The 16594-nt window shown below is 48.8% G+C and overlaps 1 protein-coding gene across 4 annotated transcripts in view; it reads right to left on the bottom strand.

Annotated features, from left to right (window-relative positions):
- Window positions 1-1015: 1015 nt before the first annotated feature.
- Window positions 1016-16594, bottom strand: part of LOC120867013 (aminopeptidase O (putative)) — a 418141-nt gene continuing 402562 nt past the window's right edge. For 3 of the 4 annotated variants that reach the window (XR_005721795.1, XM_040245125.1, XM_040245132.1), the window contains 3 exons: window positions 7135-7221; window positions 5280-5424; window positions 1016-2164 (listed from right to left, as the gene is read on the bottom strand). Coding sequence is in view for 3 of the 4 variants with exons in the window: in XM_040245125.1 (XP_040101059.1) it covers window positions 5284-5424; window positions 7135-7221 (228 nt within the window). In the remaining variant the exon portion in view is untranslated. The remainder of the gene's footprint in view (window positions 2165-5279; window positions 5425-7134; window positions 7222-16594) is intronic. The other variant, XM_040245140.1, reaches the window with a different exon arrangement.

The following is a 16594-nucleotide window of genomic DNA, read 5'->3' as shown; positions in this document are numbered from 1 at the left end:
TCACTATCTCCCAGAGTTTGCTCAAACTCATGTCCATTGAGTCAATGATGCTATCTAACCATCTCATCCTCTGTCATCCTCTTCTCCTCCTGCCTTCTATCTTTCCCAGCATCAGCGTCTTTCTAATGAGGTGGCTTTTCACATCAGGGGACCAAAGTATTAGAGCTTCAGCTTCAGGGTGAAGCCAGGTGGATGCACATTCAAATCCCACCTGTTACTATGAGATCTTGGGGAATCCCACTGTGCAGGGCTGGCCCACAGGAGGATTCAGGAAGGGCAGCAGACTCCCATACCCTTGTCTCCCTGAGACCACCACGTTCTGTGCCTGGGGCTCCCGGGTCCTCTGTGAACACTCACACCTGCATCCCTCCCAAGGGGCTCAGGTCCTGCTGATAAAGCAGCCTCAGTCCTAGGATCTGCCCGTTATCACGGGAACTATTTTCACAACATGAACCATGTAAGAATGCAGAGTGTTAGTTCCACAACCTGTTTCCTTGCGGACTGGTGGCCACTCTGGAGCCCAGCAGTCCCAGCCAGGCTCTGGGCTCTCAGGAGGTGTGGGGGGAACTTGGACAACCATTCCAGGAGCTCAGAAGATGGGAACACCAGTGCGGCTGGAGGGCCCCCCACTGCCAAGGGCCTGTGCCCACAGGTGCAAAGGCAAACTACTCACAGCCATGGCTGGCAAGGCTGTCACTCGGCACGGGTCTGAGGGCCCCTCCTGCCGGCCGCACCTGTGCTCAGAATCAGCACAGGGCAGTGGGCCACGGGGCAAGGGGACCCGCTGTCTGGTGCAAAACTACTTGCGTGGCAGCTCAGCTGTGCCTCAGTGGTTTCTAAAGACAAAAATGTGGCAAAACAAGACCAAACCACCAGGCTGATTGGTCGACTGCAGCCAGACCCTGGCTGTGCCGCGGGCTTGCTGCTTCGCCTCTCAGAGGGCCAACACATACCACCAGGAGGAGAGTCATTTAATTCACGTTTTCACAAATAACAGCATTTTGACACTTATCCATATTTAAAAATCAGATTTTTATTACATCAACATGGTAAACAAAGCACACAGAAGCAACATATGCAAAGCACATGTAAGAGTGAAGACTCACCCCAGGGAACTTTCTAAAATGACAGTCACTGTTACACAATTCTGAAGGTCAGGAGCTTCTAATGAAGGGCTGTGCTGAGCTGCCCACCGCCCCCAGGCTGGCTCGAGGCGCCACTGGTGCAGGCGGGTGGGTCCACTCCCACTCAGCTGAGCCTCACGCCATCCATCACGTGCCGGCACCAACCAGTGTGGCTTCTGGGGTGTTTTAAGGCCACCCTTCCCTTTGGGCAATCCTGGGAAGCTTAGTTTCTATTCTTTCTTCAGACATTTGTGGGAAAGAGAAGCACCATCACCCCAGGTTCCCATGGTGCCCCATGGTGCCTTTATCCCATGCAGGAGGCACACGCCTCCCCCTCCCCCAGAATATCAGCACCACTTTGAACACTAAAGGAACCATGGAGGTGAGAAAAGGAGGAGACAAGAATGTGGACACTACACCCTTTTCTCTTTTTTTTAAAGTATTAAGTTCAGAAGTAAACAGGAAGAAAAAAACCCCATGAATCCATTACATTATCAACAAATCTTAAAGAATCTTATCCTGCACTTCTACCAAAAGTTACTAAAACTTTGGAAAATCTAAATAATGGACATATCAATCAATGTAATTCTGCGGAGGTAGGCAGCAGCAGCTCCTTGGGCCTGGCGGACAAGCTCTGGCTTTCTGGGAATGCAGAAATGCAGCTCCACACGCTGAGGGATGGGTGGAGGAGGTGCAGTGGGTTTTCCCATGTGCTTCAGGGACCTTCCGTGTTTGGATGGAAGACCTGACTTGAACTCAAAGGGGAGACTTAATTAACATTCAGGATCTTGAGGCGGTTCATCCAGGATGGGCACAAAGGCATCACACAGCCCCATGGAGACTGCTGATGAGGGTGCGCCTCTTGACACCAGCTCTGCAGTGAGGCCCTTTGGGGAGGTCACCCCACAAGGCGCAGGCGGCCACTGACTGCTGGCTTCAGCAGCCCCATCGCTCTTCCTTTGATGTCCAGGGTCCATGCAAGCCTGGGCCCACCGGGGCTACGAGCAGATGCATGAAAAAGATTCTCGCTGTGATCTTTCCTGCAAAGGAAACAGCAATAAAGTTTACTGCTGGGTCACAACGGAGGAATTCTTGTAAACAAGTAACCTTTGCTCTCAGCTTTGGAAAGAGGACCATGAATGGAGAACAGGGACAGACCAGGGCGCATCTCACAGCCCCGAGAATGGGCTTTACAGCTGCACCATGTGCCATTTGCTTCGCTCTCACACGGCTGTGAAAGCCGTGGCTGTAACTTGGGCTTCATTCACAGGACAGATACTAGAGAGGCGGCCTGTTTCAGACCCACAGTCACTCCGCCTGCTTTCTGGCTATAGTACACCATGACAGGGGTGGGCGCTGCCCACGTCACACGCATGGAGCTAATGGCATTCTGCCTTTTCAGGTGGAAGCTCATTCCTCTTGTATCAACAGAACTCTGACTGTACCAACACCCACACACAGGACACATACAGAGGGGCCGCCACGCTGCCGGTCAGCTCTGCTGCGGGCGCTCGGGCCGGTCTTCACGCAGCTGCAGTCCCAGCTCCCAGGCCTCTGGGCACTTACAAACAGGAAGGCTTTGCTCTAGGGCTCGACTCCTGTTCCTGCTGAACTGAGCCAGTGTGTAAAATGAGAACTGATATCAGCTCAGTAGGCACCGGAGGGCGGGTCCAACTGACAGCCCGGAGAAGCAGCGCCTTGGCTGGGAGCTCGCTCGGCCTCGTTCCACTGGCGCTGCAGAAGACACAGACCTAGACTGCAAATACAAGAGAGAGTTCACCGCGCTCGGAAATCACAAGAGGACGTCTCCTTTGAAAGCGCCCGGCTCTACTCACATCATCTACCGCTGACATAGTCTTACTTGACTTCTATGATCCATTTGCTTTTAGATTTTTAAAATCAATAATTTTGCAGCTTTCAATACATTTGAACTTTCAGACAAATGTTTACTTAGTGGATTTATATTTCTTTAGACTTTGGGAATGTCTGCATTCGTAACAGGACAAAGTGCATCCTTGGGGCCAGGCGGGCCCTTATCCTCCAGAATCCTGCTTGGCCCCGAGCTGACCGCTCAGCAGCGGCCTCTGCCCCAGCAGCTCCACCTTAACTGGCCCCATCTCACCTTCTCTTCAGGTGCAGAACTTAGCCACTGTGAACAAAGCGGAAACCAGTCACTGTTCACCAATCAGCTAAGCTCTGCACCTCGTCAGAGAGGTCGTCGCTGGGCATAGGGAAAGGGCCGGCGAGCATCTTCCGAGGCTGTCGGCTTCTTCTGCTTGCAGAGAGGAGCTACGAGATGCGTCTGTTCCCCGAACTGCAGAGAGTGCAACTACGGCTTCTGGAGCAGCAGTCAGGGTCGTGGTTGCGTGGTAATCCCTGGCAATGTGATTTTAATCTTAAGTCACAAATCAGCATGCCAGGAACCCAAGCAGCCAGAGCACTCGGGGGCAGCAGTGCCGCCCACATCGCACACACCAGCTTCCTCAGACACAAGGCGACGACACCACCTCCAGGCCTGCTACACTACCAAGTGGGTTTTCCTTCCGCTTAGTGTCGTTTACTCGGCATCTTAGGGGTATCATTTTTAAAAATCAAAGGACCCACAGATGCCCACACAAAGACCAGCGCAGCTTTGAGAGATGAAATGAAAAAATGCACCAACTAGCGGGTCTGGGGCTGCCACGCTCAGTCTCCCAGCCCATCACCCCTTGGGGCACAGGTTCTAAGTGTCGGGGATGTCTTTGGGGATCCTCAAGGGGTGGGATGGATTCCCAGGGGCTGGACGGTGCAGCTCAGGGGGCAGCCCTGTCACGGTCCTTCACCGAGCAGGCAGGGAGGGGGCAGAGGGCATGTGAGTGGCCCCTGTGTTCATCCAGGAGTGTGTGAGGGTGCTCTCCCGACCAGACTACTCCTCTGCCTGCTTGGGGCAAAAAAGCACAATGAACAATCACCGCAGCTGTAGAGCCCGTGGTGGTCTTCTGCCACTTGGAGCAGAGGGAACATCAAAGGCACAGCCTGCACCACTGCAGTTTCACACACTTCAATAAACACAACCTCTCTGCGAAGTGACAAACCCAAAGAGAAATAGGATTTGTACTGATCACTGTATGAGGCTGGCAACACGTAACTGTGTAACTGCTCTGTTTTTTAAACTCAGCTGTCTCTGAACAGGCTCGGAAGCTGCCTGACGGGAGCGCTGGGGAAGCCCACACACAGCCGCTTCGCTACGAGACGCACGGTCGGGGCAACTATCCCCAGTACTTCCCTTCCTGGCCAACACAGCTCTTCAACTCTCCTGGAAGAACCTCTTCAGGAGTAAGAGTTCTCTCGGATAAATAAGGCAGTTAAACATATTAGACAGAAATGGTTTTTTATAAGAGCAAAACATTAGAAACAAATTAAATGTCCAACAATATCTACATAATATATTAAATATCCATTAAAATTATAGAAAATGTATACAACATGAAGAATGAAATCTGAAGTTAAAAAAAAAAAAGACACAAAATCAGACATGCCCTGTTATCATGTAAACCTTGAAGAAACCCGGAGAGTCAAGAGAAATGGTAATGGTAAAGAAAAAAAATACTTTTAATTTCACAGTTTTACATAAAACCTGTGAATCATTGCTAAATTACATTTAGAATCCATACATTCCATTAAAACTACTAGAATGCAGATCTAACAGGTCAATTTCAAGCACGATTAACACAGGAAGCAGGTTAAATCATTTAGGACTCCCTCTCCGACTCTGCTCCAACACGAGGTAGCCCACTGCGGACACGCTGTATGGAGAGGCACCCGGCGGAGGGCAGGAGGGCCTGCCAGCCTCTCCTGGCCAGATGCGGACAACCCGAGGGACCTCAAGTTCCCCCACGCCTCCTCGCAGATCAGAAGGCGGGGTAGCCCGGCAACACCCCCCACATTAGCCTTCACCTTCTAACCTACTCCAGATGTTCTCCTGTGACTCCCGTCCCCCCAAATAACAAAACCCGAACGAGGCGCCACATACCCCTCAGGGCGGGAGCCCAGGACTGAAGCCGCCAGGGCCCTCGCTCACCATTTGGCTTACTGACTGACTTGGCTCCTAGGAGGAATCTCAGCTAGAGCCGAAGAATGGAAAAAGGGGAAAGAGAGAGAGAGAGAGAGAATCACCTCTTTAAAATAACATCTCAGCCACCACCTCGGCTGAGGATCTGTCCATCTGCTCCCTGCTCAGCTCAAAGCACCTGCGGGCGAGATGTTGCTGCCGCGGATCCTCACTCAGCATCAGCTCCCCGTAGAGGTAGATGCCCATGGCCTGTGGGAGGCACAGAGGCCAGAGAGCGTAAGGAAAAGGAGGCATGTGTCCCCGCGCGCTCGAGTGCACAGCCTGTGTTTGCTTCACACACACGTGCTAGGCTGGAAGTTACAAAGGCCCTAGAAAAGGCAGACAGCTCAATAGCGGGCTTCAGGCAACTGCAGTTTCCGATACCCTTCTCCTTACTGAAACTCACCCAAAGAATTCTTGGTTATCAATTCCATCAACCCTGGTGGCTGAACTGAGGACAGAGGGAACATTTCTCCAAGGGACAGGGACAGGGAGGCTCTCATGACGACTGACCCTATGGGAACCCCTGCAGTTGCGAGGAGACCTGAGTGCTGTGTGTGTGTGACTCAGACATGGACCTGCCTCCCTCCTAGCACAGCTGGGAAATGAAGACCTCCTGTCACACGGGTGGGGAGAACCTCAGGCTGCCCTGGAAGATGCCTGCCGTCCAGCCCAGCCCACCTGCTCTCCTTCCACGGGCACACACTGGCTCTTCTGTCTCGAAAACAATGCTGCAAAAATCACATCTGTGTTTTTCCTACAGTTTTAAAAACAGTTGGTTATGTTCTGAAAGACCAAAAAGATCTCTTTGGATCCGCCTTCTTTCTTGTTCTAAGCTTAGTTATGCTATGACTATGTTCTGCTGGAGCAAGAACTTCCAACCACAGTGCAGAAATGAAAACCTGGTCGTGAGGAGCTCAAAAATTTCTTTCCGAAAAAGCTGATGGCAACCCTTACTGGCAGAGATCATGGTTCCAAACACAGTGCAGTCAGTTCTGGTTTTCAGAACAGACTTTAAGTCGCTCTTAAATTTTGACCCTCCATGTTTCCAAACACCTCTTGCTTCACTGTGCAAATGTGACGTTTCTTCTGGTACAAAGCCATGTCTTTTTCTTTGTGGGAATAACGAGCCCTTACTTGCTGGCTGGCCCCTGTACTCCACCCTCTCAAAAGAGCCTTTGTTTGTACTGCCCCAACTCTATACCCCAACAGAAACATGGCTCCATTCTATCAGCCCGCAGCGCTCTGCAGAAAGCACACTCAGAAGCATCCACTGGCCATGCCAAGAGAACGAGCCACAGCCAAGAAGAGCCATGGCACAGGCACCACCATGGCCCAGCAAGCTGGGGGCTGGGGGGGAGATGCTGACCCCCACACACTGCAGCCCAGCAGAGGTGGCAAAGAAAACATCTTCAAACAGGTTCATGGGCTCCTTGCAAGGTGACTGCTTTCCTTGGTGAACCGTGAGGAAAGTCCTCACAGGAAGGCAGCTCAGCACAGGGGTCCACCTGGTATGGCACGTGCAGACACAGACCAGACTGTCCCAGCCAGCTGGGGCTGTCCCATCTCATCCCCAGACATACAAAGGCACAGATACACACCATCGCATCACTGGGCCACAATCCCAACCTAACAAACCTGGGGTTCAAAGATGTAATGAGGTCTGCCCATGCTTTATTTGGTTAACGGCAGTGGGCCACAGCTCCATCAAACCAAAGGAGCTTCTAAAGAGATACCAAGAAGAAAAAAGCTCAAAAGTTGGGTAGGTATGCTTCTACCAACTCTTCAAAATCATTGGAAAGTGTTGAAGCACTTGTTTTTTAAGTAGAGAAGGCAACAAACTGGGCCCCCATGTTAAGCATACTGCATAGTCAGGAACAGCATTTAAAGAATCTCCATCTGCTGAAAAAAGAAACTTACCTGATCCTCCTGAAGGAACCTCTCCACGTCTCTGTACGCTTTTGTGTATTTGTGCTTAACAATGAGTTCACACCAGCGATGGCGAACCTTAAGAAAAGAGAGAAAATCCCATAAGCAACAAACTGGTAGGTTTCCTTGGCCCTGTAAGTTTAATGATGGAGAACTTTTCCTATTAGAAGAAGTTACTCTGTTAACACTGTTGAGACTTTAAAATTTCATTTTAATGTCTTTTACAAAGAAAGGAAACCACGCTCTTTGTTAAGAGGGCTGCCAGTCAACTTTAGGGGAAGAAAGTGCATGTTTCACTTAGGTGTTCTGATGTTTTAAAATACAATTTTGCCATACAGTAGATAAATGCAAAACGTAATTGGGAAATTAAACGCACGCTCCCAGCCAGGCAGGCTGGTGCTCTGCCCTGCAGGATGCTATCCATGAAAGCTTCCTTCATAAACCACAACTAGGATTTCCTGCAATAAGTGATTTGGTTCAGTGCTGCTGATTGCAACAATATACACAGTAAAAGGAAGAAGACACTGCTCTCCACACTCCTAAGAGGCAGAGAGCACCTTCTGAGGAGCTTGGGGTATCTGCTGGAGGGGAGAGGAGAGCAGACCACCCTGACGCAGGCAGCTCCAGCTGCATGTTTTGCTGCACAACCTACGGAAAACAGACAAGCTACATGTGTGTACCTTTTAGTGAAGATGCGTGATGAAAGATTCACCAGCAGGAATTCGTCAGGAAGCCCTCCCCTAAACCCTACAGACAATATGGGAGTCTGATCCCAGCACTGGCTACCTCTGCTGGTAAGAGGCAGTCTTGCCCCTCCCCCCCCCACCTCTTCATCTCTAGGCCACTTCAGACACACTCTTTACATCGAGACTCTACCTAAATACAGTCCTGGGCCATTGTCTACTGCAGTAAAGCCCTCTCAATTATGCCCAGTGAGCAGTCCACCGTTTTATATTCCATTATTGGTTCAACATTAGCTATACATGGAAGTGATTACATGCATTTAAAAAATAAAAAAGCCTTCTTCCATCACTCTTTGTTTTTACTGCCTTTGAAAGAGGAAGACCTTTTATAGCAATCCATTTGTGGCAATAGTAAAATGTAAGCAATTTCAACATTTTGGTTGGGGCCCCTGTAAATTATATCATTATGCACTGATGGCCGGATCTCTCCTTTAATCTACTATAAATAGATTTACACACAAACAATTAGGAACGAAGCAAAGAAACATTTTTTGGAAAGAATCCTTCCCCTAGGCTACAGTGCACTCTGAGACCCACGGTGGTGCCCTCTGCTTACAGGCAGCCAGGCCCTTTGAACTTCTAAGAACAGGATGCCAACGAACTTTTTACATCCACAAAGGAATTTCGGAGGCGCACGGAAATGAGCTAATAGCCTCGGATCATCACAACAAAGGGGAAGCAGGTTGGGCTGGACAGGTCTTGGAAATCTTTCCACCTTCAGCAAACTGTTCTTTCCTATATGGCCAACAGAAAGGGACAGCATAAAAGGAAAGGGTAGCAACTAAGATATTCTAAGCAGAACAACCACTGACCAGAGCCCAGACTGCACCAATCAGAGGAAGTTCCCAGAACAACTGGATCCCGCTCTTGTGTTCTGGTTCAAGTACAGGACAGAACTAAAAGGGTCCCTTGGTCCATTTCTCTGGTTTCTTTTCCAACTCAATGAAACCTAGATGCCTCAGGTATCACCAGTAGCATCCACACAGCACCGGAAATGCCATGTTCTTTGTTCATAAGCTCTGGGAAAGGAGACGGCCTGGTGGGCGGGCCACCATGCAGCGTGAGAGCCAGGGCACTGGACCTCCTGCTCTGGGGCCTTGCAAAAGAGCCTTACTTCTCACAATTGCACGTGGGGACAGCTGTCCCAGCTCTTAGAAGAGTCAAGTATAAGAGAAGTCTGTCAGCTCCACCATGAGCTAAAGACAGGCTTGTGCACCAAGCCTTTGACAAGGACAGTTGCTGATCATTCCAAAAGTTGGGGACGTTATATTTTGTTAGACCTCACATTTTGAGAATGGAGGTACTTATTACTGGCCTTCACTTCCCCACCCCGCCCCACCCTCTGCTCTCCTTTATCTTATTTACACATAAAGAAACAACAAAACACAAATCAGGGTTTGTTTCTTAGTAGGGTAAGTCCACTATGACTGGAACAGGATTAAGGAGCTGGGCTGAGTGAGAGAGGCCTCCACAACCAATATGAAGCCAGCGTTTCCACTTCCCTTTCCTGTTAAAAAGCAGTGCATTGTCAAGATTAATAAGAGATCTAGTCTTCTGACCCCTGAAAGCTAACATGACATCCAGGAAGTACAGACCAACCCCTTTCCCCACCCTACAAAGAGCAGGAAAAACAACAAGCCTTTTCATTACAACAGAATTAAATATATTGCAAAATTTCAATGACAGGATGTTTAAAAGACATCACAGAGATGCTGTGTGAGGCTGAGGGCCCAACAAATATTTCTCGCTTGCGGACAGGGTTTTTACTCCTCTTTGTATTTCTTTAAGAAACAAAGAAAATCTCTATCTTTTAGCCAAGGACCCAAAATTTGCAAGGAAATGTCACCACTTGGAACAGGGGTCTTCCTGAAAATGTGGCAGCAGGCTGACATTTGTCTCCATTTCTCCCAGCAGCATTTCCACAGTGGGCACTCATGGACTATCTTCCTTTCTCCAGATCACTGAGAAGCTCAAAGAAATCCCTGACAGAGGCCCTCACATACTTGCACCCAGCTTCTTCCTCTGTTGATAATGGAGGAAAGTGGAGTTCTCAGTGCTGGGGAGCAGTAGGGAATTTGGAAGCAGAGGCAGGGCTCTATGAACGAAACTATCCACTCTGTAGACCTGCTCTTCTTTATTTTCTAATTAATTTATTCATCAGTGGGGGCAGCGGTGACCTCGTCTTTCCTCGGTGAGATGAAAAGTGAACACTGTAGACACATCTGGCCCAGCCACAATATCTGTGGCTTCTGGACCGTTCATTCAGCATTGGCATTCAATGGGTAGATACATGCACCAAAACCGATCAATACTTACACTTTAAATATTCATATAATACCACAATGTCTCAAGAGAGATAAAAAACTTTTAACGACTTTTTCAACTGTGATTCAGATTCATAAAGTCACTCCAAACCCACACCAGGAATCACCTGAAAGCCTTGAGCCAGCCAACATCTCAGCCTGAATTCCAGCAACGCTGTCAGGCTACCAAAGGAAAGAGACAAGGGTGAGGGAGGGGGGAATCGGATCAGGAAAAGAATAAGAAACCTGAGAAAATCAGAAAGGGATATTTCAGGAGTGGGAAGAGGTGGAACTGCCTGTGGTGGTGAAGAGCAGGGCTGGGGGAGCCCTGTTCCAGGAGCTCCAGAGTCTTCAGTGCAGACAGTGGTTGGCTCAGCCTAAATCCTGCTAGCTAGGACCAGGGCAGGAGTGTGCCCACTGCCCGGGGCCACGCTGCCGGTCCCATAACACACTGAAGCGTATCTGTGCTAACAGGCCCGGGCCGCCTGAGAGGCGTGAGCAGACATGTGGGCCAGAGATCCAGATCACCGCACAAGGTATGCATACATGTATACACACACACAGAAACAGTTTCCCTCACTGCAGCGACTACTGGTCGTTTCTGCTGTCCTTCTCTCTGGCTGGTGACCCGCTGAAGTGATTTCATGACCCTGGGTCCTGACCCCCAGAGGTGTCTCCCAGGGCGGGGGAGAGGACAGCCTCTGCTCGGGGGCGGCTGTGGGAGCCCACCCAGGTCGCCGCAGCAAACATCAGGATAGTGACTCGCACGGTCATTGCTTGTCCTCTTCGTAGGAGCAGCATGTTTCTGGCTTTTGTTTTTACTTCAAAAGTTCTATTTATTGAATTCATAAAAACGTGAGAGTATCAACTCCAAGGAAAAGTTTGTTAACTGCTGAAAACCATAAGAGCAAGGTGCCTGTCAGGTGGGCGGTGAGGAGGGAAGGACTGGATGGGGGCGGAACCACGCGGCAGCCCAGGAAGACGAGCCTGGACTCGGGACAGCGAGACAGCAGCAGGGGCGGCCAGGGGAGGGAGGAAGCCTGCAGGGGGGGTCCCCAAGCCTGGGGCAGCGGGCACTTCTCAGGCCACCCCTGGGAAGTACACCCAGGGGCCAGATGGCTGGGGACTTTGCAAACTGTTTGCAAAGACAGCCTGGCCCCAGCACCAGCCTGAGTTGCATGGCATTTCCCATTTCAAGGACGTTATCGCTACCCAAGAAGCGAGCTGAACGACTTCTGGCTGGCTCCTCTGATTTCCGGCACCTGCTCTGTATGGTCAAACCATGGCTCAGATTCAGGGACAAGTCCCATGACCCAATGGGCACCTCTGTGATATAACCATGGCCTTGATTAGGACATGCTGGGGCTCCCTCCTGGAAAAGGAAAGAAAAACTACTGAAAGGTAATTTCCCACCTGCCTGCCTTCCCCAAACGCTCTCTAAAAATTTTAATGCACCCAGAACTAACTGCTATTAAACTCTAGAACAGGGGTTGCCAATTTTTTGTCAAGGGCCACAGTAAGCGCCTATGGCTTCTCTCTCAGTTCATTTGCCCTGTATCACAGGAGTAGCCATAGACAGTATGTAAATGAGAGGGCATCGCTATCTTCAGATAAATTTTTATTTTCAAAAACAAGCAGTGGGCTGGACCTGCAGGCTCAAGGCTGCTGACCCCTGATCTGCAAAGGAAGCCCATGCTGGTCAATGTTTAACACCCGCCCCCACCCCCAATCCACCAGCATGACGCCACAGAACAGAGCCAGGAGGCCTCTGTGAGCCGGCTCTGGCTGGTGTCAGCCCGTCCTGCCAGGAAATCTAGGGTGTTCTTGGCTCTGGGGCTTTTCTTTCCTCTGTGAGCTGAACTCCTCTGCACAAGAAACCTGCTCTGGCTTCCCTGGGAAACAGAGCACCTCTCAGCCTACAGCCAAGTGTGAACGCAAGGTGCCAGGCGTGGGTGGGTGGGGGACTGGACACTGAGGAAATGCCAACTTTAGGAAGAATAATCCCCGGAACCAGCCCAGCCCTAGTCTCCCACACTGAGCAGATGCTTCTGTCTGCAATCCACTACATACCCTAGACCCTGTGTTCATCAACACTTTACAATTCTCAATGCTCTTTTATACCTTTTATCTTTTTTTTTTTTGTCTTCAAATTTTAACAAGCCATTTCAAAGAAATAAAAATTCTTATGAGAATGCTTCCCTACAGGCTACTTACTATCTAATAGACTAATTTCCCAAAGTAGTTTTCAGACATTCCTTTAACATAATTCTTCTTATAATAATGTAATTTGGAACTCCAGTATATATACACATAGATCAAGGAGGAAAAATACAAGTGAGTTCTTCAAGTGGTTTAGATCAGTCAGGTAGAAAACATCTTAAACACTCAGCTCCCTTGGCTGGGGGTGGGAGGTTGGTTCCTTGGAATGGAGTCTGAAAACCTGCGTCTCACACAGAAGAGTTAGTGTGACTGAAGAATGAGCGGAATCAGAGGCCGAGCAGACATGCTGAAGGGTGAGACAAAACAGCTCAGTTCCAACAGCGTTCCCAACACCCCTCAACTTGGTGCTGGTAGCCACGACGCCCCTGACTGCGCGGCCAAGGTCAGCAGCAGAAAATCGGCCTATCTTCTGTCACCACAAGCCCGGGGCTACGGTTTGTTTTGGCGCATCTCACAGCCACGCTCGAAAAAGCATCTGTGGCTCCTGTACCTGGCTGCTTCCCTTGCTTTATTTTTGAATATTAAGAATTATAAACCGGTAACTTAGCACATATAAACAACAGATATATTATTTTACGTTTTTCCTTATTCTCCAGGTGTCACTGCCAGAGTCACTAGCTTAGTGTGGTCCATATACTTTGACGTAACAACGACTGTAGGACACTCCCTCCTATTGATATACTACAGCTCCAGTAGTCTTTCAATCACCTGACGATGCCAGAAGTCCATTTCTAGTGTCTGCTAGAAAGTCCCAACCCAGCAGTCCATTTCTAGTGTGTTCTAGAAAGTCCCAAAGTGTGTTAATAGCTTTTGACCAAGAAGCTGCAAGGGTCTACAAGTCGACACAGGTCCAGAACAAGGACGCCTGCTGTGACGCCAGACCACCGTGCTGTGGCCTCACTCAGCACACCCGAGGTAGCCAACAGCCTGAAACCGGTGTGGCCACACCCCTTAACTCAGCTCTTGGGCCTGGAACTCATAAACCCACCTGCTTCCCCATGCGTGAGTCACTCTCCCAGAGCTGGCTCTCACAGCTTCTCTAGTTCTTTGAAACTGCTGTTTCCTTACTCAGCAGTTTGTCTTCAACAATAAAACACAAGCTTGGTGACAGCTAGGGCCTGAGCGCTCCTGGGCCGTCTCCAGGCCCTGTCTCAATGCCTGGCACATAAGTATCTGCTTAATAAATGTTTCTGAATGAACGCACCATTTTAAAAACTCAGACTGCTTTTCAGCTACTTTGAAATTATAATGCACGGGTTGGAAGCTGTAAAATGCTTTGAAGAATGCTACCCAACCTATTTATGACAGGAAACATTCCTCTTTTTCAGTCCTTTTGATTCTAAAATTTACTGTTGAAGGGGGGGAAAAAATGTGTCTAGGGAACATGATCTGGGCAGCGCATTAAACCTCATTTTGAGTTCCATTTTATATCTGTAAACAGAAAGACCAAGGCTCATGGCTTTTGTGAGTTAATAAGTCTAACACTGCAATAAACAAATCTACTTTTTCAATTTGTGTCCTTAAATTAGATTTATCATTACTTTAAAGCGGGTTGACTGCTGCTGAGGGAAGCATGACTGGCAGTTGGGGGGGCGCGGGGAGACCTTTCCAGAGCGGCTCCGGGACAGACAGCCTTTCTGGCATTCCGTTCCAGCGCATCTGGGATGGTCTGGGATGTCTCCCTCTCATGCGGCACAGTCGGCAGTATGCCTGTCACACTAAGATTCCCAACACCTCCCTGTTCCTCTCTCTCACCTTACAGCTCCTTACTTTCAAAGGGCTATGATCTGAACACTGTTTTAACTAAAGGGAATGCAGAGTTGCTCTGTGTGCTGCCACAAAGCCAGGCTGGTACATCTCACTGCTCTGAGTTAAGACCACAGGCTCTCAGCTCTTTTTCCTAACCTTGCCTGAGTCAGTCCCGAAAGCTCTCAGCTCTATGGTAAGTGGTTACAGCCAGTAATACCAGATTTTACCAAACCTGCTATGGGGATCATCACACTTGACATGCACATGGAGTGTGACAATGAGGGTCAAAGGTCATGACAAATATCAAGTTTTACATGGTCTCTCAGGCAAGTTCCAACCTTTCTTCCTTCTCCCGTGCATATACTGTTTCATTTAATGTCATCAATACTACTCAAGAAAGCTGGCTCTAAAATGTAGAACTCAGGAGCCCATGATGTGTCCACCTTGAAGTATGGGACAGTGAGCCTTCCCTCCCTATCAAAGTCAAAGTGAAAGTCACTCAGTCGTGTCCAACTCTTTCGACCCCATGGACTATGCAGTCCATGGAATTTTCCAGGCCAGAATACTGGAGTGGGTAGCCTTTCCCTTCTCCAGGGGATCTTCCCAACCCAGGGATCGAACCCAGGTCTCCCGCATTGCAGGCAGATTCTTTACTAACTGAGCTATCAGGAAAGCTCAGTGAGCCTTCCCTCACTGAGCTTCCTCCCTATCAAAACGGCACACTAATTGGAAACATTCCAATGTGGAATTTGATAATTAGGAAATTACACATTGCACCTCCTTTCCTCATTTATATCTGACAAATGGCAGATATTTCTCAAAATATTTGCTATTAAAAACAACCCAAGAGTCAAGCTGGGGAAGGCTGGTTCAGGAAATGGTACCTGAGGAAACTACCTGCTGTCTGACAGTGGAGCCCAGGGGCAGGCCTGGCTCTGGGCTGCTCTCCCCACTGCCTGTGGACTTCCTATGCACTCAGCCTGGGCATCTGCTTCTACCCACTGACAGGCACGATCAGTTGGTCGATGGAACACAATTCCACATGGTTCAAAGCTGCACAGCAACACGCAGACCAAGTAGCTTAAAAAATCATGTGCAGTGCCACCCCATAAAACTGATTTTTAAAATTTCATACCCTGACAAACCAAAAATGCCTTCATAACACATCCGTGGAGGTGCTTTCACTTTTTAAAAACAATGTGAATTCAACACAATTGCTTTCTCTCTGCCATCAGTTATCAGCACAAACATTCACCTGTAAGAGGCATAAACTGCCAGGGAATCCTGCAGGATGCGGGGCCACCTCCCTGCAGGGCAGGCTCAGAGACCCCACTCAGAAGGCTCCCACAAGCTTGAGGAAGAGTGCATTCTACCTGCAGCCGGAAGGTTCCACAGCTTGAAAGCAGAGAAATCCAACTTTCAAATCTTGGTGTACCATGGAACTAGAGAGCAAAGGGAGGTGTTTGGGAAAGGCACCAGAGGGAAGAAAAGCAATCTGGGAAGACACTGTGGCAACAGTGAGCCCTCTGATCCAGGGCATTTAAGGCACGCTACATGGGATGACAACTCCGTTTGTAACTGTGAAAGAAAACGGCAGTGCTCAGAAAACTGTGTGCTTTTTGGAGGTGTGGATTTCACTACAGAAATCTAATGCAAAAGTATATAAACTACTGACACAGGTATGAAGAACCTAGGAACACCATTAAAATCCCACACACTGATTTTACTCTTAACGCCACTAAAGACAAAAGGAACAGGAGCTGGGTTTGCGGTGCTATGGAAAGAAGAGCATCAGGGCAATGCTATTTATAACCCAGAAAATGTGTGTATCTCTGCCTCTGAGATCATCTGGACAGACTGGGGGGTGGGTAACATACACAGACAGTAAGAGTAGATAATGCCTCCTAAACCTTCAAATATCTAAACAACAGGGCCTGTTGCTAACTACAGTGGAAGAAGCAATGGCAATGAATTAAATGACCAGGAACTTTTAAAATAATAGTCTGGCTAAACCTATAGCTAAATATCCTCCTTTAAATGTCCTTTTCCTCTTTTATGCATAGATAAATTCTAAATGTTATGACTGATTATAATTGTTTATTTAACAGAGGTCCATCTAATCAAAGCTATGGTTTTTCCAGCGGTCATGTATGGATGTGAGTTGGACTATAAAGAAAGCTCAGTGCTGAAGAATTGTGCTTTTGAACTGTGGTGTTGGAGAAGACTCTTGAGAGTCCCTTGGACTGCAAGGAGATCCAACTAGTCCATTCTAAAGGAAATCAGTCTTGAATATTCACTGTAAGGACTGATGCTGAAACTGAAGCTCCAATACTTTGGCCACCTGTTGTGAGGAACTGACTCATTTGAAAAGACCCTGATGCTGGGAAAGATTGAAGGCGGGAGGAGAAGGGGACAACAAAGGATGAGACGGTTGGA

Source organism: Oryx dammah, unplaced genomic scaffold, assembly GCF_014754425.2.
Source record: "Oryx dammah isolate SB20612 unplaced genomic scaffold, SCBI_Odam_1.1 HiC_scaffold_1, whole genome shotgun sequence".
In the NCBI taxonomy this organism is placed as follows: Eukaryota; Metazoa; Chordata; class Mammalia; order Artiodactyla; family Bovidae; genus Oryx; species Oryx dammah.
This window is presented reverse-complemented; position numbering and strand designations above follow the sequence as displayed.